This window comes from Onthophagus taurus, chromosome 2, assembly GCF_036711975.1.
Source record: "Onthophagus taurus isolate NC chromosome 2, IU_Otau_3.0, whole genome shotgun sequence".
In the NCBI taxonomy this organism is placed as follows: domain Eukaryota; kingdom Metazoa; phylum Arthropoda; class Insecta; order Coleoptera; family Scarabaeidae; genus Onthophagus; species Onthophagus taurus.
This window is the reverse complement of record NC_091967.1, coordinates 8597463-8624723: the sequence shown is the minus strand read 5'-3', so window position 1 is coordinate 8624723 and position 27261 is coordinate 8597463. Positions and strand designations below refer to the sequence as shown.

General features: G+C 34.6%; 1 protein-coding gene and 1 long non-coding RNA gene across 7 annotated transcripts in view; one reads left to right on the top strand and one right to left on the bottom strand.

Moving 5' to 3' along the window:
• The window catches only part of LOC111427324 (uncharacterized), a 33995-nt gene extending 26316 nt beyond the window's left edge, over positions 1 to 7679 (top strand). For all 4 annotated transcript variants that reach the window (XR_002707927.2, XR_011639652.1, XR_011639653.1 and 1 more), the window contains 3 exons: positions 3236 to 3612; positions 3676 to 6857; positions 6915 to 7679. This is a non-coding gene — a long non-coding RNA (uncharacterized lncRNA). The remainder of the gene's footprint in view (positions 1 to 3235; positions 3613 to 3675; positions 6858 to 6914) is intronic.
• Positions 1 to 27261, bottom strand: part of LOC111427321 (putative leucine-rich repeat-containing protein DDB_G0290503) — a 57776-nt gene that overhangs the window by 25418 nt on the left and 5097 nt on the right. For 2 of the 3 annotated variants that reach the window (XM_023062403.2, XM_023062405.2), the window contains exons 2-3: positions 15265 to 15715; positions 9688 to 9798 (exon numbers count right to left, since the gene is read on the bottom strand). In XM_023062403.2, the coding sequence (XP_022918171.1) occupies positions 9688 to 9798; positions 15265 to 15715 (562 nt within the window). Of the gene's footprint in view, positions 1 to 2572; positions 2735 to 9687; positions 9799 to 15264; positions 15716 to 27261 lie in introns of those variants that run through there. The other variant, XM_023062406.2, reaches the window with a different exon arrangement.

The window sequence follows — 27261 nt, the reverse complement described above, 5'->3', positions numbered from 1 at the left end:
GTCATTTTTGACGGATAAGAGTCAAATTTAAGATGATCCGTGATATTTCGAATGATCACCCTGTATAAAAACGGTAAGAATCTTTTTCGTCGAGATTACGGTCATAATAACAACACAAAAGGAGATGAAGATATGAAAAGAGCAGTTCTCCAATTTTTACTCCGAAGGGGGTCATTCAGCAATTTCCTCCCTTCCCTCGCCGAACGAGACAGGCCGGGTTCTTTTCTTTTGGCGACGACAACAGACAGTCAAATGTCGTCGAGGATGAGAGACACAATGGCGTGTATAAAACGGGGGGATTCGAGAACGAGATTTCTGGGGTATACACTTGAAACGGAGAAAAGGCTATATTCTAATTAAATGAATTATTCATGTCTCTTGAGAATATTAAGATAATACCATCAACGATTCTATGCCCTCTAAGAATTTTTAGTAGTAAATTACTACTTTAGTTTGCATAAAACATTTTTTAGCATTTAATAGAAGAGTTTTATATATATATGTCTAGTTAAAAGAGAAAGATCAAATTGTCACCACCTACCTATCAAAGGGGAGTTTCGCTTTGATGCGATTTGGATTTTGGCGAGAAATGCACGCGCCGGTTGCTATGGTTAATGGTGACACGGGCCCCCTAAATTTGAGAGTGAGAGAGAAAGGGGGCACCGTGTTTGTCTACGTGCCAGCGGAACGATTTCTACAACTACAGAAACCTACCAACTCCTTCCTAATGGGACCTCGATTGCGGCAATTCCATGGCTCAAAATCGAATCGATCCCATCGAAAACACCGATCGAGCGGAAATTAAAGACCCGATTACCAGGAAACCATCGCCGATATTACATTCGAAAGACCAAAAAATCTTTTTCTTTACAAAAAATATTTATTTATTTTTGCAGTTAATTTTGATTTTTGTTCTAAACTCGCCCTTTTAGTTTTAGGAGAAGCCGGACGATGCGTGCAACGTTTTAATATGCTAAACGAGTTTTTATGAGCGCCTGCGACCCAACCCCGGTCAAAGTATTAATGCAAATCACGAAATTATTTCACTATTTGCCCCACCTGCTACCAGCCAAAGCACCCCCACGGCACCCCCCGTCGTTTAACGACTCTCTTTCTCTTCGACGTCGTCGTCGTCGTCGTCCAAAAGTTTTCCACCCACCAGTATAGGTACTAGTTTCAACGTATAATTGCTCTTTGGGTGGGGAATTTTTTCTTTTTCTTTCTCATTTCCTCTTTTTATTTATATTTTTTTTCTGAATACATCCACCCTTCTGGAACGACCACTTCCGTTTCCGTTTCAAACTTTTATATTCACATTAACATTTTTTTATGGTAATTATTATTAGGGAAAAGTAAAAAAGATAACCTAAAAATAATCAAAAATTTAACACTTTTTTTAATAATGTGTTGGTAGCACTTATATTTTGACAATTTTAAACGTCAAAAAGTGAAAACAATAAACTTGATATTAGTTTTTTGATGTTAAGTGCAATTAGTCATTTGAGTGTAAATTTGTTGTAAATTGGTACAAATCATTAAAACCGAGACTCATACACGTAAAGTCAACTACTTATATTTTTATTGAACTAAAAGACCTAGAACTAGAAACATTCGCGTTTAGCCGCACGTCTCTCAAGACGGCTAAACCCGAATGATTCTAGTTCTAGGTCTTGTGTTAGTTCTAGTGATAGTGCTAGTGTAAAACTAGAACTAACACTAGACCTAGAATTAGAAACATTCCGGTTTAGCCGTCTTATGAGACGTAGGGCTAAACCTGTATGTTTCTAGTTCTATATCTAGTGTTAGATCCAGTGACAGTGCTAGATAGTACTAGATAAAACTATGTTGCGTATTTTTGTTGAACTAAAACTAGACCTAAAACTAGAAACACCCGAAACTTTCTAGTTTTAAGTCTAGTGTTAATTCTAGTTTTATTTGTTATTCAGTGCTAGATACTTGTATATTATTCTTGAACTAAAAGTAAATAAGTAAAGTTTTTCAATTCAGGTCAAAGATAAAGCTGCAACATGAATTTGTCTCAAGCATAACATAGCATACTATATTATATGTAACATATATATTATATATACTATATTATATGTAATAGCATACTTTGCAAAAAAGAATCTTTACATCTTTGTATTTGATTTATCTTTGAATCGAATTTCATGTTGAGATTACATTAACACTGACATTAACATCTAATTAACATCTATCTCAGACAGACTGCTTCCCAAATAAAGTTAAACCATAATAATCTTGAAATTAGTTTTTTGATATCAAGTGCAATTAGTCGTTTGAGTGTAAACTCGTTATAAATTGGTACAAATCATTAAAACCGAGACTCATACACGCAAAGTGAACGACTGAATTTCATGTGTGTGTGCGTACGCGAACGGTTTAAACACGTTATATGAGGTTTGTTGACAGGAACACGTTTATATTATGTATGCAAACACCTGTACTAACCGGTAACGATCTTAAAATTCAAATGCAATTAACGTTAATTACCCAAATTAATATCTACCATTAATAATGTTAATTAATTTTTAAATAAAAATTTGTAACTTACACGACTGGTTTTAGTTAAATTAGTGCCCATTCATTAGATGACCGTTGATGATGGATAGGTTTTTCTCGATGAAACTCACATAACTTGATACACAAACTTTTTTACGTAAGCTTTGAAGCTCTCAACTCGGAGCTTTTTAGCGTCGTGTCATTTCACCCCCGAAGCTCGAAACCCTATGATCTTCCACGCCGTGTTTACTACCCTCCCCGAGCTCTTTCTCTTTCTAACCTCACTTTCGCAGTCAACGTTTTTCGGACATGCGCCGTATAACACAAATATCATTTATATTCTATTATTATTTTATTTACTTATCATTTATATTTTAATGCTTAAAATGTAAAATATTTACATTTAAATATTAAAAATAAATGTCAACCAAAAAATAATAAAAAATAAAAACGGTTGGTACGAAATGTCAGAGCAACTAAATGGGTTAATTAAAATTATTAATTAATTTTAATTTATTTAGAAAATTAAGGTGAATTTAAAACGATTGTTAATTAGTATTAACAATTGTAATATAATTTTAGACCAACATTAAGAAATTGGTGAATTCGTATAATTTTTTTAATAGGTTGGTATGATATATTTTTGACAGTTAATTTAGAACTAAGAAATGTCATTATACATTCTGTTTAAGTATTTATATTGTAATTTTATAAGTTTTAGTTTACAAACCCCAGAAAAAAAGGGAGAAAAAACGAAGAAATAAAACGGAATAAAATATATGTGACATTTTAGACGATTTGTTAAAGGGGTTGGAAGACATGTGCCTTCGGGGGCTTGTACTACTAACATCTGAGGCTGTATCTCTGTCTGTATACTGTAGAGAGGAACTAACAAGGACTATAAATAACGGCCTGCTAGCGTCGCCAACAACTCTAATGACGATGGATTTCGACGGCACGATATACCGCTTGGCTTATACACTCTTTCCCCGAATGCTTATTTTTACTGTGGATACAAAAACGTATATTACAAGTTCAAGTACATAAATTAGAAACTTAAAAAAAACAATTTTCAAAGTAAGCGAGTAAACTGTACGGAAATTTAGTGTTATGTTAAGATAACCTAACATTTTAACCCATTTTATTGATTTTTAGGAAGTGTTTCGAGCAGGTAACTTGAATATGCACGTCTGAGCATAAATATTCAACGCAAACTTAATTCTTCCATTGCGGAACGCACCGCGAAAACGAGTTGAGAAGCAGCGGAACACTTGTTGCTATGTCTAGACGCTGGTTTTGCATTTTGCATACAGCAATTATCGCCTCTGAGTCTTTGAGTCTACACACGTTTCAGAATTTAATAACGTCTTGTTAAAAACAAGAAAAAAATATTTTTTTGCACCCAAAATTGACAAAAATTTTAACTTTTGGCCAAGTTCTAAACTAGCCACAAATTATACAAGCATGGAAAAAAGTGGATTTACATAAAATTATTTAGTGTCTGGAATTGATAAAAGTAAAACAACAGATTTTTCCATTTTCCTTTTCTTATTTGGATTTATTTTCCGTCGGCGTGCATGATGTATTGCCAAGACCTGATCCTTGAACTCGACGGCCAAAGACCCAAAGCGTCGAGACGGTCGGCAGTCTGCACCCCTTTCCATATCAATCCCCAACTGTGAACTGATCGATTATTCCCTTATACTTGGATAACGATTAAATTTACTAAAAATATTCCACAATTTGATACTAAACAAAATCGTTTGTGCTAACTTCATTGAGTTTAAATCCAAGTTGTAATTAAAAATCGATAGATGGAGTTGGGAAAACGAAATAAGAACACCGCACCGAATTTTCTTTTTATTTTTAAATTGAAGGGGAGCTTATTCAATAAATGAGCATTAAAAATTAATAAAGACTTCCTTTATGAGTTTAATAAAAAAAATTTCGTTGCTTTTAAAAGTCCCCTTTCATTCCGTTCTTTTGATTTGTTTGTATCTTTTTGAAATGCTTCTTCGTTGATTAATTTTATTTTTCCTCCTCAAAATTATAAAGAAAAAAACATCAAAAAATAATTGGTGGAGGAGCCATTATTTATTATATCATTAATTATTATATATGCATATTTGAATTAATTATGAGACATTAATTAAAGGACTCTAACCAGCAATATACAAAGTTGGAAATTAAAATTGGCTTTCCATTTCTAAATAAATAATTTAGAGTTTAAACTTGTGGATTAGGTTCGGAAAATTTCTCTTTCGTTTTTTGGTGAAGGCTTTGGTTTTCAGGATGGTGGTGGAGGGTCGTAGTTCGTTTTCAAAGGCCGGACGGACCTTTTAATTACTGGATCTCCCCATTAAAAGGGGCGTCGCTTCAACCCCAAAACGTGGTACAAGCGTATCTACTCTCCGAAAGGGGAGTATGCTGAAAGGGGGAAGGTTTTGTACGCGAATAGGTGCCGGCGGTTTTCGAACCCTAATTGCCATAAATCCACACGTTTATGAATATTTATTGTATGTGTATGGTGGGAGTGATTGTTTTGTGTTTTGACGAAGAAAATTTATTTGGTTTTTTCCGGTTATTTTAAATGTTTTCTTAACACTTCCATTTTCTTTAAACCACCCTTCCTTAACGGTACCTAATATTTCGTTGTTGAAATTTATTTCTCGATCGTTTGAGTTATGGTCGAAGGATACGTTGATAGATTCGTGTTTATCCTGTAAAGATTTATCGCCCTCGAAGGAAGTAACACATTGACAACCATAATTCAACCACCTATCTTGGTTTATGTATTTAAGAGGTACAACAAAACTTTAACTCGAAATTCATATTTTTATACCGGGAATTTTATATAGTTTGCAATATATAGTAACCTTAGTTACGAAACTACTTGCACTGTGCCATATAAAATGCAACATAGCTTAAATATGCAACATCTTCCAACTTTAAAACAATTTTTATGTGTTGTTTGTTCTTCAGCTTCAATAAACTTCAATGTGTGCAACAAAAGAGGAGTGGAAAAAGCCAGAAAATTAGTACTGATTAAAATCGTGTTTTGAATTGGGCGAACCCTGATGTCAACTAAGATTTCTTAAAAAAATGTTTATAAATTCTTTTATTTTATCACTCTCCTCTTCACTTTGCAACATAACAACGTTGGTTAATTCCATGGTACGTAATTACCTCGAAACCCGTGTCCCGCAGGCGCCCGTCCATATTACGCTCCACCTTTCAAAGTACTCTCGGTGGTTTTACCGCGAGAGATTTTTTTTGCCTTTAACCAAGTCCGAACATAATACGAATTCCAGCTTAATGCGAGCAGTTTATCGACTATTAAAAACCGGCAGATTCTCTCTCCGGGGATCTCGCGGCTTTTTAAGCCACTTTGGCATCTTCTCCGTCGTGCCACCGTTGCTGTTTCTTCCTCTTTCTTCGTTCGTACAACGATAACACCGCCGCCGGTCGTCGGTCCCGCTTTTAACCCCAACAAAAATGTACGTTGATTCACGTTGATTAATACGGGCCGGCTGAAATAATAATTACGCGTCGACCGGTGGCACCGTCGCTAATAAGAGACGATTTATTCGACGACATCGGAGCACCGTTTGATCTTGAATGTTATTAATTTCATAAAAAAAATGAATTAATGTTAACATATATCACGATTTAATGATGAATTATTACCGAAAACTCCTGTTAATGAGGAAGCAAAGATGGTGGCGTTTGGAAAATTCCATCGATAAAAAAAAGTTTTTATATAACAATTATTATTGATTTTCCCTCCCCAAAAAATATTAAAAAGAAAATTACGATTCTTTTCTTAGGTAACGACATCACCTCTAAACTATTATTAGGCATTTTTCGAGGCTTAATGCTTTCGAGGTCGTAAAGACGGGAAATTTACACTCAACATCCTCAGCGTGACCTCAAAAAAGGGACCTTAAAAAATCCAGATCCGATTTTACCCCCCTTCATCGTAAACTCTCAATTTTAATACCTTGCTTTGTGTTAACATCAAATTTCCCAATAAAATCGAGGAGAAAAAACAATTTTGATTAAAAGAAAAATTTCAAAAAACAAGAATCCTCGCTCATTTAGTCTTGGTTAATAGCTCCTAGAAAGAAAGAAGCGAGGGGTGAGAGACTGCAAGACTTGAGAAAGGTTAGGTAAATTGAACGGAAGAACGATTTAAAACAGCATCAGCACGAGAAGGTCTGCAGATGAAACGACTATTAGTTGGAATTTAAGACCCAAATAAAATCAGACTAGGGACGTTTTGAAATGACAATTTAAGAGAAAATCAGAAAATAAATTTGAAGAAAATTATAATTAAGGTAATCCTAAAAAAAAAAAATTGTTGATTAAAATTAGTCTAGATATTTAATTTTTAGAGATAAATTAATCACCAGCGAGATTTGAAAACCTTTCAGCCAACTTTTCCAACTCCAAAGCTATAACGCCATGTGGAGTGACAAATTTAAAGATTATTTCTCCATAATGACGGCTCTGTAACTTCCAAACCAAGGGATTCACAAATGCAATGTCAAGTGAACCACAAGAAGTGCTACGCTCAATTTGATAACATTTTGATTTAACATATTGGAAACCAAGGAGAACGATTTTTTAAAGCGTTTGTCTTGTACTCTATAATCTAGATACATGGCTAGGAAGATGAATTTCAGATTTCATATAATTTGGTGTATAACCTAATCCATAGAGCATGATTATTTGTTATGACTCCAATAAAACCAATTTGCATAATGGGAATATATCCTCATCAGTGACTTTGTTGACAATTTATGAAAAAATCACTGAAATGAGTCTAAAGATTTAAATTTTTTCCGACATTTTTAAACGAGTTATGATGATTTTTTATATCGGAATTTGAAAGAGGATTTTTTTCTGAATTATGTACAATAAATATTAATATCGGTTACATAAGAAAATTTTCGAGAAAAATTAATTTAAAGTTTCATTATCTCCCATTCATTTGATATAAAAAATAGTAGTAGCCGTGCGTAACCATGGCAACCAATTGTTTTGATTTAAAATAGACAACCTAAGCCTTGACGTCACAGAGATGGGCGGAGCTTATACTGACTCCAAACATTTTCGTTGCTAACTGTGTTGCTAACGGTAAATCACCATATGCAATTTTCCATTAGTATTAAAATAAAATAAACTAAGTGATGACATTTCAAATGACATTTTGACAACGAAATTGTTTGGAGTCAGTATAAGCTCCGCCCACCTCTGTGATGTCAGACTTAGGCAGTCTATTTCCAAGTGTCAAAATTCGATTTGAAACAGTTTATTGTGCGGTAATGAGATTATTTTGAGTAGTATTGTGGAGTTCCTTGTGTTAATTGTTGTTATTCATTGTTATTCGTTATTAATTGTTGCTATCCATCGCTATTCGTTGTTATTTGATCTTACTGTTTATCCATTACTGGTTATTTTTTAATTATTGACTGTTCGATAAGGAAGAAAGTAATAATGACGCTTACTGAAACTGAAAAAATCGAGATTCTTATGATCATTGGTTTTGGAAATAGAGTCCGAACGTTTCTATTCTAGGTCTTGTGTTAGTTCTAGTGATAGTGCTAGTGCAACTAGAACTAACACTAGACCCAGAACTAGAATCAATCGGATTTAGCCGTGCGTCTCTCAAGATGGCTAAACCGGAATGATTCTAGGTCTAGTTTTAATTGTAATTCAGCGCTAGATTGTTGTATATTTTTATTGCAGTAGTTGAAACGTATAAGAATTGGTGCTAAATAAAATCATCTTGATTTGAATATCAAAGAGCCATAAAAAGAAGCTTATTCAAATTTATCTTTGCAATCGACCCGATAATTTACATAATTAATAAATATTATTGTTATTTATGAAAATCATTAGAATTAATCGAACTTAAAAAGTATACTTTATAATCATTAAAACGACTTCTTTATTATCTGGTGAAATCGTTTAAATAGTAAATGTTAGGTGAGAAACACGTGCGCGTTTAATAACGTTTAATAAGCGCGAGTTTATTGACGTCGACGTCGTCGCAAAATTTATTAACCCCACGGAGCTCCCGGTTCGTATTTATTAAGATTTCTCCGTTTAAAACGAACGGCTGAATACGGACTGAGTCTAGACAGGATGCGACGTTCATTTCAATGTGGACCCCCCGGTATAGAAACCCTTTTTACCTTTTTAAAATTGAATCGTAAAATTGTAAAACGGGAAATAACTTTTACATTTATAAAACGTAAAAAAAAAAAAAAACGTTCATCAAAATGAAAAAAAATTTTTGATATATAGTGTTTTCTTTTCAAATTTCGTTTTTCTCGCTTTAATTTCAAACTGCTTAGAGTCGGAAATGGTTTTCTTTGAGTGATTGCCGAGGGTTTCTACATCTCCCCCTACTTCCGTTTCCCTAAAACCACCGGGTTTTACCGTTTTAACTCCTCTCCCCCACTCGTACTTCAGTAACACTAACCAGGGAGGTTTACTAAAGTTTCCCTTCGCGACGTTCTAATGACAAATGATAAGGTGGTGGAGAAGATCCTTTTGTTTCAACGAGATAATTGGACTTTAAACCACCCCCTCTTCCCCCTTTCTCCACTCTCATTACTTATTAAGTCGTATTTTATAAATATTAATAATTATGTAAGTTAAAGCAAAAAAGATGATGAAAGAAAAAGGTGTATTTTCCTTGTGAGTCACGCGCGCCCCCTATTTTAAGACACCAAACCAGGAAAGTCCAATGAATACGTAACTTTCCCTTTTTTTCGCATGCTACCAGCCGTAATTATCAACAACGCAACCCTGTTTTTACGGGGTTACCCTAGAAAATTTTATTTATCGTGCACGGTCACGCCACCTAACGGAAAATTTCGACAATCGATAGAATGAAACTAAAAAAGTTTTTGAATAAAGTCTGGATTAATTAAATTTTCGTTGGTACACTAATATTTCGGAAAACTAATATAGCTTCCGGTTTAAGTTAGATCCGGGTTATAACAAACAAACGAAAGACAAACAATCGAGAAATGCCGCCGTTGCTGCCGCAACCGCTGCGATCGTCGCGCTCTCTATCGATCCTTTCTCTCCCTATGCAGATGAACGCTCGGAAACAAAAGGACGCGACTACTTCATCAAAAAAAAAACACTCACCCTTGACAATTGGCGCTGAATTTTCGCCAAGGCCTGCTTGTCCTTCAACTCAGTTTTTCTTGCCATCTCCAAGGCCGTCTCTAATTCTAAAACTCTAATCTCCAATTGTTCCTATAACAAAATTAAAAATTGTAGGTATTTACATTTACAATAACACATAAAATGTTTACATAAACAATTTACGGTAGCTAAGTTTGAACAAGCTGCTAGCGGGTTTGGGTTGGGTAATAGTTGTTAAAGTTGCGTAACAGAAAGCGTGGAAGCGATTTTCTCGATAGATAAGACCGGATATCGGTGCCGCCATCTACCGACAAAGCGTATACATACGAGCGAGAACTACAATTAGCGGTTATAAATAGACGCGTACACGTTTGTAAGTAGACGTTCAAGTCTTGAAAATCGAAAGAGAATCGAAATCGAAGGAAGAGAAAGGGAGATAGGTGGTTATGGAGAAGATGTTGTTTGTTATTAAGGCGGAGAAGAATCTTCCTTTACTTTTATTTCACGATAATGCTAATTGATTGCATCTAAATTAAGATCATTTCAAGATCGGATTAAAATAAATTTTGTTGTATTGATTTTTATTCTTTTCTCAAAAAAAAACAAATAAATAAATGTGGAGGATAAAAGTTTGGAAAGAGATGAATTTCTTCTCATTGGTGTAACAATAGGGGGTGAATTTCATTCTTGATCTGACGGACAACTAACGCCAAACCCTGACGCTAACTAGACGAAAATGTTTGTGGAAAAACGACATCCTCCTCTTTTCCATCCCCTTTTGTGTCTTCCCCCCATTTTGAGGATTTTATTTTATATGACCCAAGAGAAAATAACTAATGATCCTTATATTCGAAATTCTTTTATTACAGTCTTTTCTCTTATTCCTCATTAAAATTAATTTTGCTCATTAAAATTTTCATTATTATAACATTTTTACGTCTGAAGACGCACGGTTAAAACCCGAAACTTTCTAGTTCTAGATCTAGTTTTAGTTCAATGAAGAATATACAATAAATGTATACTAGATATGCTATGTGGAAGATCACCCCTACCTTGGTTGCAAATAGTATTGTTTTATGACGGACTAGAAACGGATATAATTATAAAACGTCTAGTAGATATATGACAGAAGACAAGATATTGTTTGTAGGGGGCTAAACACTGCTTGTAGATGACTAGACGTTGCTGGAATGACTAGATATTGCTACTAAACGGGTAGATACTGATGGCAAAAATTTGATACTGCTAATAGAATACTGGACATTGCTGGAAAAAACATACACCTTGCTTGTAGAAGAGTAGATACCGTTAGAAAAACCATATACTGCTAATAGGAAGTAGAATATTACTGGTAACAGAATGGTACTGCTAGCAAAAGATTAGATGGTACTGCTAGAGATTGTAATTGTCAAATTAAATCTTGTGGCAACATTAACAGCGGACCATATAACGTTGTCATAGGACTAAATATTACTAATAGATACCTAGATATTGCTGAAATACTTACAGCTTGAAGCTAAAATACTCGTAATAATTGAGTAAATATTACCATCAGAAAACTGAAAACTGCTGGCAGAAAACATATCAAACTACATACTGCTTCCATATAAAATAATACCGCCTCCAATATCGATTGGTAAAATATGTATAAAACAAACCACCCGAGCCAAAAACATTTAATTTTAACTCCTTTCAAATATTACATCCTCCCAAAACACATCCTTTCGAAAAGCTTTAATTATTCAATTATCGTGTTTAAAACTTTCTGTAAGTGACCAAAAAGTTTCCATACGTTTTCTAAACGACATAACAATCCAAAAAAAACCCATCGAACAATTCTTAAGATGAAAGAAGCTTTTTTTATGGGGGGCGTTTGACCAAAAGCTGACCAAGGATTTCAGAGACAATCCACAACGTGTTATGGAATTCGGGATTACGACTAGAACTCCCAAGAGAGGGCGTCACTAAGTGCTTCATTATCCTCCTCTAAAAACAGATCTCCCCAAAACGAACAAAAAAAAAGTTTCTCTCACTTTAACAAAAAATAAAGCACCCCTTTAACTCCACCCATTATTTTTCCACACGAAAAATTTATTCTATTATATATTTTGACAGGTACGTTTAGGGGATATCTTATCGGACATCGTTACCACCCCGAAAACAAATTTAATAAACCACACTGAAATATATCGCTTGAGAGAAACGATTTTTTTAAACGTCAATTTTTTCGTTTCTTTTAGTATTTTCATCAAAATATAGGAAACTGTTTAAAAAAAAAACGTTAATACGGTTGGCGTGACACAAAACGTTATCCACTCGCCTTCCCCTTATCCCTTTATTCCCGATCCCCTATTTTATCCTTCGCGTATTTCCCCTTAAGCTTTTTTTCCCATCTCCAACCACCTTCTAACTTGCCCTCTTCCGTCCGAAGAAGAAGCTCCGCCCTTGTATCCTGTAAATCACCGTGCCTTCATTCGATTCATTTGTGTAATGTTTCTCTTGTCCCGAGGTCCTAAAGGGGGTGGCTTTTCGCTTCCTGATTTTGGTCTACTAATGGGGTTATTGTATTGAATGAGAGAAACAAAAAAAAATTCTCGTTTCTAAATCTATTGATTTGTAAAGATTATAATGAAGCGAAAACGTAACACGACAGGGGAGAATGAATCCCGTGAATTGATCGGGTACTGTTTTAGAAACGGTCCAATTTGCATTTTAAATTGAATCCAAGCCAATTTTCCGCGCACTTTTCTCCACCCCTTTTCATCCTCCCTTCTCAATCGTTCATCCTCACGGATCGTAGTAGAAACGCCATATGACGCCACTGACTAATTAACTCATTAGCAACTTTTTCCCGTAGCCCCAAATGCAATTATTGAACGGGGTCGGGACGTCAACGGCTCCAATTTGCACACCTTCGTTCAATTTACACTAACGAACCCGATCTCACCCCATTCAAGTTTCACAAATCAATAAATTAACAAGAAAAATAAAGATGTTATAAAATTAAAATTTTCTGATAATTTGTTGAAAAGTTAAATCCAAGTGGAAGGATGATAACGTAACTTTAGGGGTTGTAAGCATTTATGTAAACTAAACCCTTACCCCTTTCTGGATATATACATGAAGGGGAACGTTTAAAATGCGTGGACACGGTTTTGTAATAAACCAAGACCTTTTTGGTTTAAAATGGAAATAGGTTTGACCCTCACATAACTTTAATTATTAAAAAGACTTGTAAAGTTATAAATATAATATGTATGATGTGCATAATCAACAATAAAGACATATACATACATACAGTGTGTAATTAATTATCGTACCAGACGTCATCATTGCAAGTATGCAACCAATATCACAGTATTGGTATTGCAATACGCGATTTGCGTATTTGGTTGCATATTTGCATTGAAGACGTCGGGTACAATAATTAATTAACACCATACTCTTAATAGAAGATTAAACATGGCCAATAGGAAACTAAATACTGCTGGAAGAACAGCAGTATTTAGTAAGAATATTCAAATTTTATTCTATTGGTATAATATGCATAGTCAATAATAAAGAGATATACAGGGTGTTGTAGTTATAGGGGTGATTTAATTGAATTCAAAAAAGCTTTTAACGGTAATAATCATCTTTCATACAATTACAGTTAAGATTAATTATCTTTAGAAGTTGGAGAGGGATTGTGTCGCCGGTTTCGTAATTCGATTTGAAACATGACAAGAAAGTTGAGGGTGAGTTAAACGAAGAAAGAAAAATAATTCTCCAAGTTACAAAAATAATTATTTATTTATTTTAAATTGAAAACGATCCTAAACTTCGTACCCCCACCCTCAATTGAAAATTTATAGATTGTCGCAGATGCTTTTCGTTTCAAATTCAAGGAGAAAGGATTTAATACCCAATAAATCTCGTCCTCGAGACCAGTTTGCAACCAAATTATTTTCAAGCTTGAAAGATTTTAGAGACGAAATTCATCAACTCGGATAGCGCTTCAACTTCAAGCCTCAGGAAGGATACAGAGCATTCAACGAAGTTTCTCGACGCCCCTATAAGGAACTTTGCCATCTGGTATTAACGTGTCATTACCGCGAAGCCAACGCGTTAATTATCGTAATTATTTCTCCCTTAAGAAGCGAAATAGAGAGTTACATAATCACCCGGGCTTTGTTAGAAGTAAAAAAAAGCGTTTTAACCAAGATTTTGCGGTCGATCTTATGGCGACTTTATAGAAACGTTTACAGCATCCCTTGGTACTTTCGATTGAAATGTACCAGAAAAACCGTGCCGGTTGTTAATTTTACGCTGGACTAAGTTCTCAAATTAAAGACGGTTTTAAGCTTACCCGCTATATCGACCTAAAGAATCTTTAATTATAAAAAACGTTGAGGGTTGCGGTTTTTTAGTAAACGTTTTAGGTGTGGACTGAGTAAATATAAGATTATATGGAAGTCAGCGTTTATAAAAATTAATATTTGTGTAAGTTTATGAGGGTTTTAAATAAGATTCAAATTTCCAATTTAAGCCAAATTTAATATTTGAACATTTTTAATATATAGTAGATATGCTTTGTAGAAGATCACCATCGGCCAAAATGGATTTTCCAAGTTTTATTAGATTATTTCCATTAAAAATGGCAGTTAGAGTTAGAAGCAGGTAAAGTATCAGTATTCCGATTGAGGAATTTATCTCAAAATTTGATATGTCTCAAAGATTATAATTCAAAAACTATACAACAAATTTCATTAACGTACTTAAAGCCGTTTTTGAGTTATAAAGATTTACTTTGATGTATATACCGAGTGTTTAAAAAAAAATACATTTTCAAAACTATCTAAATCCAAAACTATTCATCGCACAAATTTAAGATAAAAATATTCATTATAAAAACGACCTCGGGGAATCACTTGAGGGTATTTTCAAGTTACTAAAATTACCGCTAGGTGAAGTAATAAAAACGTAGTGATTTTTTTTTTCAAATGGGATAATGTTCCTAATAAAATGGTCTGTACGGGGAGATTTAACATCTATCTAATACCGTTTCCAAGCGATGACGCTATCAGTTTTTCCGGCCGATTTCCCCGAAAAACCGAGGGGAAATGCCCGGACAGAGCGAAAATCAAGGTGCGGGTTACGAACATTTGTCATTTACTCGACATTTTTGGGGTATAAATAACACAAAGGATCGCTAAACCACAACTCACAAATCAATAAATTGCGAAAAAAAATAAATAATCTAAATACACCCTAAAATATTGTGTTTATCATTTCTTATGTTAATTTTTTCAATATGTTTTCAACTTATTATATCGTTTAGCTTAATAAATTTACAACCTCACCTGACATTGGAAATAAACAAAAAAGAAACTTCAGGATTAATAATCGCGATTTAAAAACAACATTGGGCACTTAATTCCAAGAAGACCTTTTAGCAATCTGAAGTCGGCATTTTTTTAAAAGAGATACGCCCGGAATGTCAAGCTAATTGACTTCCATTTTCTCATGAGGAACAAAGCATTAAAAAAAAAACATCAAAAAGCTTTCCGCTCACTTAAAAAAATCCACGCCACCTACCTTAACTTCATCACACTTTTCATCATCACCCTCAACATCGATCGTTTGCTGCCCTCTAGTAACGGTTATCCGAGCACCAAGTCGAGGTGTAGCAGGCGGCGTCACGACGTCAACGTCATAAACGAAACCGCCGCCATCTAACGGTTGTTTAGCGAATTCGATCCTTCCGCCCTCTACAACGATATTCGGCGCTAAAGGGTAGGTTGTCGGACTCGGATTCGATTCTAAACTAGCACGTTTCGGATACGGCGGGGGACTTGCATTTAAATCTATCATAGGGGGCGGTGGTGCCCCACGTTTCGAACGTACTTCAACGACGTTTTTTTCGTAGGCGGCCAGGACGTGAGTTTTTTCATCCGAAACGGGGTGCACTTGACGCGCAGATGGCGTTAGTCGTGGTTTTTCGTGACCGCCGCCGCCTTCGATTGTTGTTATTTCTCCATTTGATGCCCTAAAAATAAAAAAAAATAAATTATAACAATTTTTTTTTAATAATATTGTATTAATGTAGAAAGTTTTGTCATGTCGATTTCATTTCCTGTCACGACGTGACTTCATTTGATATTCTTTAACCGAAACAATGTTTCGAATGTGTCTGGGAGAGATAACAGTTTGTTAAACGAGTGTTATCCTCTTTGTATGTATGAGTTTTACATAGTTTGACTTTTAAAGGTGACCTAAAACAAAAAGACTACTTGTTGATAGTCATTTTAGGTCAAATTCTTACTTCGAAATTGTTTATAATGTGTGTACTTTGAAAGTAATTTCTGAAAATAAAGATTGTTTCGGTTTGATTCATACGATTCCTTTTTTTATCTAAGAGAGAAAGAAGGGGACATTCCGCGCATATCGTATCTATTTTTAAACGGTCGGTGGAAACATCTCGTCGAGCTGAAACGGCGAAAGTTTGAAAACGACCAAAAATTGCGAGAGAACCTCAAAATGGCATCTTTCCACAACATTAAGATAGTGCCAAGAAACACAGGTGTTTTATCTCAAAGAAATACCACAACTTAAAATAACCATTAAAAATAAAAAAGAAAAACATCTTATTTTTGTTGGTCAACAAAAAATCGACACTCTCAATTTCTCTTTTTCCATCCTACTCTTTTTCTGTAAAGTTCTTTGAATCGGTTCCCGTCATAATAAAACCATTGTGCATTGAAATATCCATTTAGAAAAAAAATCTGCCTCTATTCAGTACACCTTGCGTGAAACGAGGTATTGTTTCTTTTTACAATATCCGCGCTGTTTTACGGTACTTAATGGTTATTCTTTATAATAAATTAGCACAACATTCTTTTTAATTAATAATTTTTTTAAATAAATTACTTCGAAGACGATAATGAGATGAGTCAGCAAGATCAAAAGAGAGATTTTTAAATTCTCGAAGAGTAAAAGTCACGGACGACCGGCTCAGAATAAACCCACAGGACCAAAAACTAGGGTAGAAGGGATTATCCCGTTTCACCGCCATTAGGTGATTCATCATCGCAAGGTTCTTTTTTTTTCAGTTGAAAAGGGATCATGAATCATCGGCGAATCTACGAAAAAATTCACCCTTAAATTTTCTTCTAACCTCGTAATATATTGATTTGAATAATTGACTTGTAAGGAAATAATAAAATAAATTAAAATTTGTAAATTTTACCTGTAAATGTTTATTTATAGACTGGATGTCGCATCTTTATTTTTTGTGTTAGTAAAATAATAACACAATTTGTAAGGTTTTGTTGTCGGAGAATCATTTCCGAAGTAATTTTATGCGTAGAATCATAATCCAAGGTCAGAACTGGACCATAATGTCAAGATTTTGAGATACCTGGGGTTATGTACAGGGTGGACAAATTTGGGTGTTATTATAGGCTATCTCAGAAACTATCAGAGTTAGAAAAAAAAAATCTCGGTCTCTTTTTCCGAGACTAATCCAATCCCGCAAAGACCAAATCTCTATCTTCCATTGTTTTTAAGTTATAGCCAAAAAGTGAAATTTTAGCGATTTCAAGAAATGCTCATATTTCGTTTATTTTTGAAATTAGAGAAATGAGGTTAATACCTTCTTAAGACACTTTTTTGAGTAGAATATACTGCTGTTAAAAATTTTTAAACATAGCTGATAATTTTTGAGATACAACATAAAGTTTAAATACAAACTATAGTTGATTATGATGTTACTGAAAAAAGCATATTTTTAGCTTTATTCTAAAACAATAAAAAATAGACCTATCTAACCCCATATTTTTATAATCAGAAAAAAATAACGAATTGTATTGGTTTTCTGAAATTCCACGAAGTTCTTCTAAACTTTAAGGTTCGGGTTATAATAATGCCATCGAAAAAAGTCTTGTGGCGTTAAATTAGGCGATCTGACTATTTGTTAGATCCTCTTCGCCTTATTCATTTATTTGGAAATAAATTATCTAACCATTATCATACTGAAAGAAGATCGTGAGAAAGAACTCTATCTTGTTGAATCACACTTCTGCTACTTGTCAGTGTTAATCTGTGAATTTACACAATTTAACAATTAAAGGTGACCTAAAATTTGTGACCTGTTGATTCTAGACAAAAAATAACCGTTGTTGGAAATAAATGGGGGAATAAGAGTGTGGTCGACAAACCATTTCAATACAAAAAAAAGTGTGTTTTAACGATTTCCGTTACGTATAATCATTAAATTTTGAAACGAACTCAGTTTATCCACCGATCCACCTGTCTGTTTCCTACCCCCATGGTAATTAACATTTTTTGTAACACTTGGTGTTTCAAAAATAAACGAAACGCAAATGGGTATGGAAAACTTAAACACAACAGGAATTGTAGGAATATATATAGAGTTTCTAAACCCATACGAAACCAGATGGCGGCGTATTCAAATCAGCTGTGAACTTGTAAATTGTTTCTTAAGAGATCAAACAATGATTTTCGGAAAAACTATCCATAAAAAGACTACAAAAGATAGAGCTAAAAGAATCGGAAAAAAACATAAAGAACGTGTCTTCTTCGAAACCTTTAGAACTACGTAATAATTCAACGAGGACTTCCTCTTTCGAGATAGAGAAGATGAACAAAAAAAAGACGTCGAGTTGACACTTCAAAGTCGAGTAAACAACCGCGTCTCTCCAGTTTTAGCACCCGCGCGCGTCTCTTAGTCGTCTACTTGTGAATGTGTCGCGGTCTCGTTGACGGATATTATTCTTCAATTAACGGCTTTCGTAGGTCATCACCCCAAAGATACTTTCTAAATGTTTACAGAAAATATCTACATAATTATACAGGGTGTATTATTTTAATAACCAATTACTAAACGTTAGGAGGTAGTATGTTTGATGTTGCCTTTTTTTGCCAATACAAAAAGTAATCGTATGTGTCAGCTTCCTCTACGCGACATGATCATCTTGTTGTAGAACCATTTAGTAATTTGGCCATTTCAGTGTCATCGCTGGAATCTCTTTCGCATATCCACGAGTTTGAACAAAAGTTCACACTACTTCAATGCAGAGTTTGAAAATGATATTTTGGCCAAACAGATTTTGCCAAACAATACACACTCTTCTGATTTACTTTTGGAATCGTAGTTACTTTTCTGTACACTTGGCATCGTTCAAAAACCATTCTATAATACCTAAATTTAAATCAATAAAGCTAAAGACTAAACACCAAGATGAAACGTATTCGATTTAAACGCAATCTACGGCGCCTATTAATCCTTTACGGTCTTCATATTACCAACTGGTTGTCTCTAGCGGTAGCTGGACAATTAAAACGGACGTTTCCATTTACGTTTTAGAAAGATAAATCGGATACGTACACGCTACGCTACACAAGAGAGAAAGATTTTATGCTATCACACGTACGTTTCACCCACGTGCGAGTTAATACAAGTTCGCATCGATTAGAAATTCCATTCCAAACGTGGAATGGAAAAGTAAGAAAATTAGAAGTTTAATTATAGAAAAGAGATTAAGGCAAAAAATAAACGATGTAAAAAAAGAGAAAGATTCGAATATATGTACAACCGAAAGAGCAACAACTCATTGAATGGAAACTGCGCGGACCACTTTCGAACGTTCACGTAGTAGGCGTCGGCCATTCACGCGTGATTCTCTCTCTCTCTCTCTCTTTTTCTCTGTTCATTCATTGTTTCCAAAGCCAACTCCTACACACGTTGAAGCTGTATATAAAATGAATATTTCAATAAGATAGGGCAAAAAAAATTGCTTCTTAAAAACATTTTTAAGATTCTAAGAAACTTTTGTAACATTTTGATGGTCTTCAAACAGAAATGTGCCATAAATGGTAAATCCACTGATTTTCAGTATCATAGTATACTGATGTGAATTTTGTAAAATCTAGTTCTTTCCCAATATCTTCTTGTTTCCAAAGAGACATTTAAATGAGAAGCAACCTCCGTAAATGGAATGTACCGTAACAAGAAGCCATTGTCTCTCTTTTGTGACTGACTGACGGAACGAACATATCTCTCACTTCTTGTTCTTCTTCCGCATGTCGCTGTCCGTAGACACGTCGCTATGTTACAACTAGTAAAGTGAAAAAGGTAGAAGAAGCAAATATCGCCGGCTTTTACGCGATACCCGGTCGTTCAACTCTTGATATCTCTCCGAGCGGCGTCATATCGCAAAAAAAAATCGATTTCGAAAAAAAAATTTGTAATAAATAAACAGGAAGGAAAGAAATCGGGTCATATCATGTTAAATAATTTATCTTTAAAATGTTAGAAAAGAACTTGAAGGAGAGAATCGTTGTTGTTGAGTGTTCTCTCGGGTCGTGAGAAAGGTTTGCCTTTCTTCGCGGACCATTTGTCAGGTAGATGGTTCTCGATTGTGTACCTCTTTGCCGGTTCGCGTGATTTGGTGATCATCGTTTCACGTGATTCAACATCAACAAAGAATAAGCAATAATCCCTTATTGTCTACTAAAAATCAAAAAACAATCATAATAATTGTAGTTCTTCAATTAAGAAACTACACCGTGGTTCTCATCAATTTCTTGCACAATTTTGCACTTGATCTCGTGAGCGAGAAACTCGCTCGGGGCACCTAACATCGGTTACAGAGTGGTTACAGCACGGAGATATAAAGAGACTCGATATAAATTATTCATGTTGGGTTGTTCTAAGCGTTTCGATTACGAAACGACGCGTATCCGCGATAAATTATAATATAGGTATCGGTCTATGAACCTGTAGGCGTTTTTCATCACGATAATGTATTTGTCAAAAATGGGTTATGTTAACTTTCCAATGAATCATTAAAAAAAAGCTATAAAAAATGTTTATTTAAGAAAAAGATAACGAATTATGGTTGATATTAAAAAAGAAGGATTTTGTCCTCGAAGGTGTCCATGATCGTTTATAACGAACGAAGCGGATCGCCTGCCTATGTAATTTTCAAAGTACACAGGGATAATTGCTTCTCGCGTGAGTTATTACAGATAAATCGGCGTATTGGCTTTCAAGCGAGAAGGGGGACCCTCGATTCACGGTCCGCGGTGATTTATCTTCACTCGATATCGTGTAAAACGCCAGAGGCCTGTTTTACCGGTCGATTTCCATACCAAAGGGAACATCTTTCATCTTTCAATGTCAACAAAGCGATAACAAAAAAAAATAATGAAATCGCTATATAAAGAACATTTTTATTCCCATTCAGAAGATTTGATCCTCAGCAAACTTAAAAACTTGAATGAAAATCGAAGACGTCGACGACGAAGAAAACCAAGACAGGTGGTTGGCTTTTTTTTTGTTGGAAACAATTGAATTGCCTCCGGTGCGTCGCCGTTGATGTGGCCACACCTTATAAGGCGAGGACAACTTCTGCATGTAACTATTACTACCTGAACTATCTTGAATTAAATTTTTGTTACTTAAAAAAATTATTCGAAAAGTACAGTAAAACGGACTAATATGGAGAAGGGAGTGTTCATTATAGCCGAAAGTTTTTTATATGAATAATTTTAATGCATACTTCCTTGCACATTATAGCAAGGACGGTAGTTTTAAGAGGACTGATACATCCCAAGAACAGGTGCACAGCTAGAAGGGTCGTCAGTGCTAAAACTTTCTAGTTCTGGGAATCTTCTAGTTATAAAACATCTATTAGATATAGACAGAAGACAAGCTATTATCTGTACGGGACTAAACACTGCTTGCAGATGACTAAGTGTTGCTGGAAAGGCTGGAAATTGCTAATAAACGGGTAGATACTGATGGCCAAAACTTGATACTGCTATTAGAATACTGGAAATTACTGGAAAAAACGTAGATGTTGCTTGCAGAAGGGTAGATACCGTTAGAAAAACCATATACTGCTGTCCACGCAGCACGTCATGGTTTGTGTCAAAATTTGCTGGTTTTCTTGGTTAATTAGTAGGTACTTTAAAAAGGTGGACCCAAATGTTGATCGAGAGCTTGTCTCTAAAAAACTCCAATCGATGAGAGGCACGTTTCGAAGAAAGCTGAAAAAATTTGAAAAATTTAAGAGAAGTGGGGTTTCTAGTGATGATCAGTATACGTGCCAAGTCTCTGGTATTTCAATTTATTAATGTTTATCCGAGAACATGACACACCTTCAGAGAGTTTTGATAGTATGGCGAACAGTCCTTAGTCTCCAGAAGAGATTTCCGCTTCTGAGACCGTTGACATAGAAAACAGCAAAACTTCTGTCAAAGAAGGATATCTACGTGCTGTCCCTATAAAGGAGAAGGAAACAGGTGTAAGCAATAAAATGTTGTATTTAGGTTTCATTGTATTTAGTAGCTAAATAATTTCTAAAATCATCTGGATTATTATCTCTCAAATCTCGTAAAAGCGACATGTGACAATATTTTTCTCTGTCAGTCGCCAACTTTTCTGCCATATATGTCGTTTTTTCTTTTTGTCTTTAGAGATTCAATTGGCCATAATCGCATATGCAACAATACTAATTTTTCTCAACGTCAGTAACGAAAATCACGTTGGAAAAAATTTAAATGACACGATAAATGACACTTTTTGCCCACCCACATACGATTTTCCCTTGAAACTGATGTACCACGCGCAATCACACGCTAAATCATTTAGATATTATACCAAGTGTATGGAACATGAAGCTGTTTTTGCCATGCTGTCCTTTCTCGCATACCAACCGCCACATCTCAACTCACCACGATTTTTGAAACGAAAGAATGGCCTGCTGATAAAAGAGTAAACAAAAAGAGTAGATACTGCTTGCAGAAGATTAGATATTTATTGCTGATAAGATTAGATATTATTAGTCTTCTTCTAGCAGTATCTAGGTGTCTATTATCAATATTTAGTCCTATGACAACGTTATTTGATCCGCTGTTGGTTTTTCCACAAGATTTAATCTGACAATAATAATACCTAGTCTTTTTCTAACAGCATCATTCTTCTGCCAGTAGTATTTCCCCTCCTATTCCCACTACCTGATTTTTCTAACGGTATCTACCCTTTTGCAAGCAACATTTACGCTTTTTCCAACAATTTCCAGTATTCTATTAATAGTATCAAGTTTTTGCCATCAGTATCTACCCGTTTTACTGTAAGTATGATTTTCTGGGGTTAATCTTAAATAAAATAAAAAATCCTTTAAAATGATACCAAACACAACTAGGTTATCTCGAAAAGTAGCCGAGATATAACCGGAAATGACATAAAAAACAATCGACAATCGTTTCGTTAAAACAATCGTGTCTTGGTTGTTTTTAAAGATAAATATGGCGTGTTTGGGTTCATTTTAAAGGATTTTTAATGGAGATTAAGCATAAAAATTAAAGAATTTAAAAAAAAATTTTTTTTTGAGTATAAAGTTTTTTTTAACTTTACCGTCATATGGTGTGCGGTGTGAGCACGCGGATGACGTCGCCGTCTTGAAAAATTTATGAAATCGTTAAGGGCACTTAGCGTGGCCGTAGCCGCATCCTTTGTTGAGCTTCGTGAAGCGACACACCATGCCGCGAGAACGAGGAGCAGGTGCAAAAAGATCCAGGTGTATAATATAAAATAAAAATACGAACGCAAAGAGAAAACGGAATATGAAATAGGCTCGTGAAGAAATAATGAGAGAACTAAATTCTTTTTCTTTACGCTACCACAAAAAAAAATGAATCGAAAAAGTCAACAAACTCGACTAATTAACGTCCGTTGAACGTTACGTTTCAGTTATGCACCGATGCCAAAATCATCAAGCTTGAAAATTTAACGAGAGATTTAAAAAAGATGATAAAAATAAATATCGGTTAACTTTTTTTAATCAGCTTTTAGTAGTATTTCGTATCCATTTCTTGGGAAGTATCGCGGCGAAGCTCGATTCTTGAGTGGTAATTGAGTAATTGATAATTTTTAAATAGCACGTGCTTGATACAAAAAGAAACGCATAACAGGAAGTGATGGAAACAAAAAATTTCCAGTTCCTCTTCTTTGTATACCACACCTTCTTTGTGTTCTTTGAGCACGCTTCGAAAACTGTCCTAAGGGGGCGTCGTGTCGGGTGGTAATTCGAAACCCGCGGGTAATTCTTCAAATTACAGCGTGTACGATGGGGGCCCATCCATCCATCTCGCTTTTTCAAAACGTTCTTCAAACTCGCGTGTGCACGACGATAACGCCCCCTCGAGTACTACTCGGGCACGTTAATTTTCGACCCCGTTAAATCTTAAAGTTCTTATTCACCTCGAAGGTAAACAATTTTTTGTATCAAATCGTTTTTATTTTTTTAATCTCCTTTAAAGGTCCTTCAAAAAATATTTTTTTTTTCACTTTAACCTTGACCATTCTCGTAGAAGATGAAACCTTTAAAAAAAAATCTTTTCAACCCGTCGAGTTGATCATCACTCCTTGAAAATCCACGTGGAGGAACAAGATGTGACCTAGTTTTTCTCAAGATTAAATTTTTTTTTTCTTTTTGCGGTAAAAAGGTGGACGAGGATAAGTTATTAGTGGACCTCACGCGGAAAGTGACGGTGGCGGCATCTTCGTCGTTAACCGAGGGATTATGTTTGCGGGAAAGATAACGATATCCTTCTTCTTATTGTGAAGGATAACGAGAGAAGGGAAAGAAGAAGTTCCCGCTTCGTTGGTGGCGAGTTATTGTCCTCGATGGCGTTGCGATAACTAGTAGTATATACTCGGAAAAGGGCAAAAGAGGTTTTGGTATAATACGGGGTCCTCTTTATGGAGGGCCAGTTGGTTTACGATGAGATTAAAGGAGATAAAGCAAAATAAAACGAAATACAAACTGAATTATTTAAGATAATGTAGGATATTGTCAATGATTAAACATGATTTTAAGGAGAAAAATAACGAGTTAGTTGACTAGATGAGAGATAAAGCTACAAAACAACTTAAGAGGATGACGCCTTAGGAGGAAAAGAACAAATACCACCTAGTTGACATTCCAAACACTCGGCAAATGCAACTTCAACTCAATTTTTACGGCTGACTTTATGTTGCATAATAAACTTGAAACTTGCTATTTGCAAAAATTTGTTGCGTAATTTGTTTTTTACAATTTGCAAGAAATAAAATTGTTTGCTTGGAGATATTTTATAAATACCGATTTCACAATGAAATACACTAATTATTAACTACTTCGTTTGGGTTGCAATAAATTAGAAGATATTATTAATATCCAAATTGTTTTCCATTTTAAGAGGAATTCCTCGAGTTATTTAGAATATTTCCGCATACCTCTTTTGGAAACAACTACTCAATTGCTTTCAATTACGCGTGGAATTACACTGGCTTGGTAGCGGAAGTTGGTTAAGAAATGTGACATAAAGATACGGTGTCTTAAACAATAAATAAGATAATTCGTTTGATTTCTTTAAAGTAATTTGGATTTGATTTCAATTTGACTTAGGTTCATTATGATAATGAGGGAAGTCAAAAATGTTATTGAAAACTCAAGTTATAAAAATGTTTGTAAAAGCAACATAAAAGATATCTAAGACCCCCTTTTTTACTTAATTAACGTAGATGTCGGCGACGTTTCCCAAGATAAAAAGATATCGTTTATATCATGAACATTATGCAACATTTCTCATCAACAGAGACCCCACTTTATTTCATTCACTTAAGAAAAGTGATTAAATGCGATCATTTATACGTACTCTAACAGGATATTGAGAATGGTAAAGGCGTGATTCTTCTCCTTCGTAAAATAACGAACGAGATTCTTTCCGAACAATGGGATGATTGTTTATTATTATTGGAGGTGTTGAGGAATCGAAACACAATGGATTCTTCCGTGGTAAGTGGGTTAGAGAGATTCTTTTCGTATCGGTATTCCTCTCGTGCGATGCACAAAAAATTATTTTTAAACTCATTTTATGGATGCCGTTTCGTAATCGATTTCTGTGTACATACATACACTTGTAAACTTTTATAGTTGGTTTAGTAAAGTTTATTGATTAACGCGCAACCTTCTCCTTGTCTCCCGCGGTTTCTACGTTCACTTCCACCGTAGAAACATAATAAATCTTTATAAGTTACCAGAACGAGCCCCGTTCTCATTATAAATTCCACTATAGGGAAAAAGGGTTACGCAACTCACCTGTCTCTCTATAGAATACCACACTATTTAACCCAATTAAATATTCAAACCACTCAAGATTAATATCATTTATGTTTATATTGAAAAATATTATTATTAATAAAAAAAATTAATAATCTTAAATGTAAAACCTCGAGATAACTTGATATTCAAAAAAAAATTATTTTAATTTTTTCATTTCCACGCTTAATCTCCATTAAAAATCTTTTAAAATGAACCCAAACACGCCATATTTATCTTTAAAAACAACCAAGACATGATTGTTTTAACGAAACGATTGTCGATTGTTTTTATGTCATTTCCGCTTATATCTCGGCTATTTTTCGAGATAACCTAGTTGTGTTTGGTATCATTTCAAAGGATTTTTTATTTTATTTAAGATTAACCCCAGAAAATGATACATTTACAGTAAAAATTAATGTTAGTGACTCCTTGCGAGATTATTGACTAAATATAGAATTGTGACCGTTAAGAGAGGTTAACCGCTAACCAGGAACTGATATGGTCAAGGATACAGCTAATTGACAAGTTAAAAAAAATACGAACTACAAAAAAAAGTTTCCTTTGATTTATTTTTTTTTTATTTGATATTTGTTGATTCAGCATCGAGGACATAAGACCTCAAAGGAATGCCAACCTAATAAATAATTGATAAAAACGCACCCATAAGAACGAATACCAAGTAAAAAAGGATTTGTTGACCGGATGGTGACCAAACGGGTTGTTTTTACTTCAAGTCATCGATAAGAGTACCATCATCATAAAATGTTTACGTTTTACAAACAGGTTTAATTATTGCTACATTTTTATTGTCACAATCTCATGACCTTAAACAAGTGTGTATATTTAACCTTTGCTAAAAAGAATGTTTTATGCTTTTTTCCCCACGACTTTAATCTGGGCATACCTTAAAAGCCCAAATATTTACCTCAACCGGCGACGGTAGTTGTGTTTACTTTGTTTTATACCTTTTTATACGATGACTCAGAATGTCTATCGACTATTTTCATTTTTAAATCGCCGTTATTTACTCAAAAGCACATTTCAAGTTGAGTCATTCTTTTTCACCTTGTGTTTTTTTTACGACTTTGCTATCTTTGGTGAGTTATCTTTAAATAATTTAATGTAATCATTACTTTCTCGCTAACCCCATCAATATATGACGAAAATATCCGGGAAAAGTATTACTTCCGGTCTTCGCAAAATCGTATGCCAGAATCTAAGATCCCAGCAAGTTAAATCGTTGTTTGTATCCCACAACCTATTCGCTAAAGATTTGGGTTGCATAAAACTTTTGTTCATAACTTGCCATAAGTAAATTAACATACCTATGACTAAATACTGTAGGCAGAAGCCCCGGCGCAGCTAATGAAAGATTAAATAAAGCTGGCAAAAACAAATTACTTCTAATACAACACTAAAT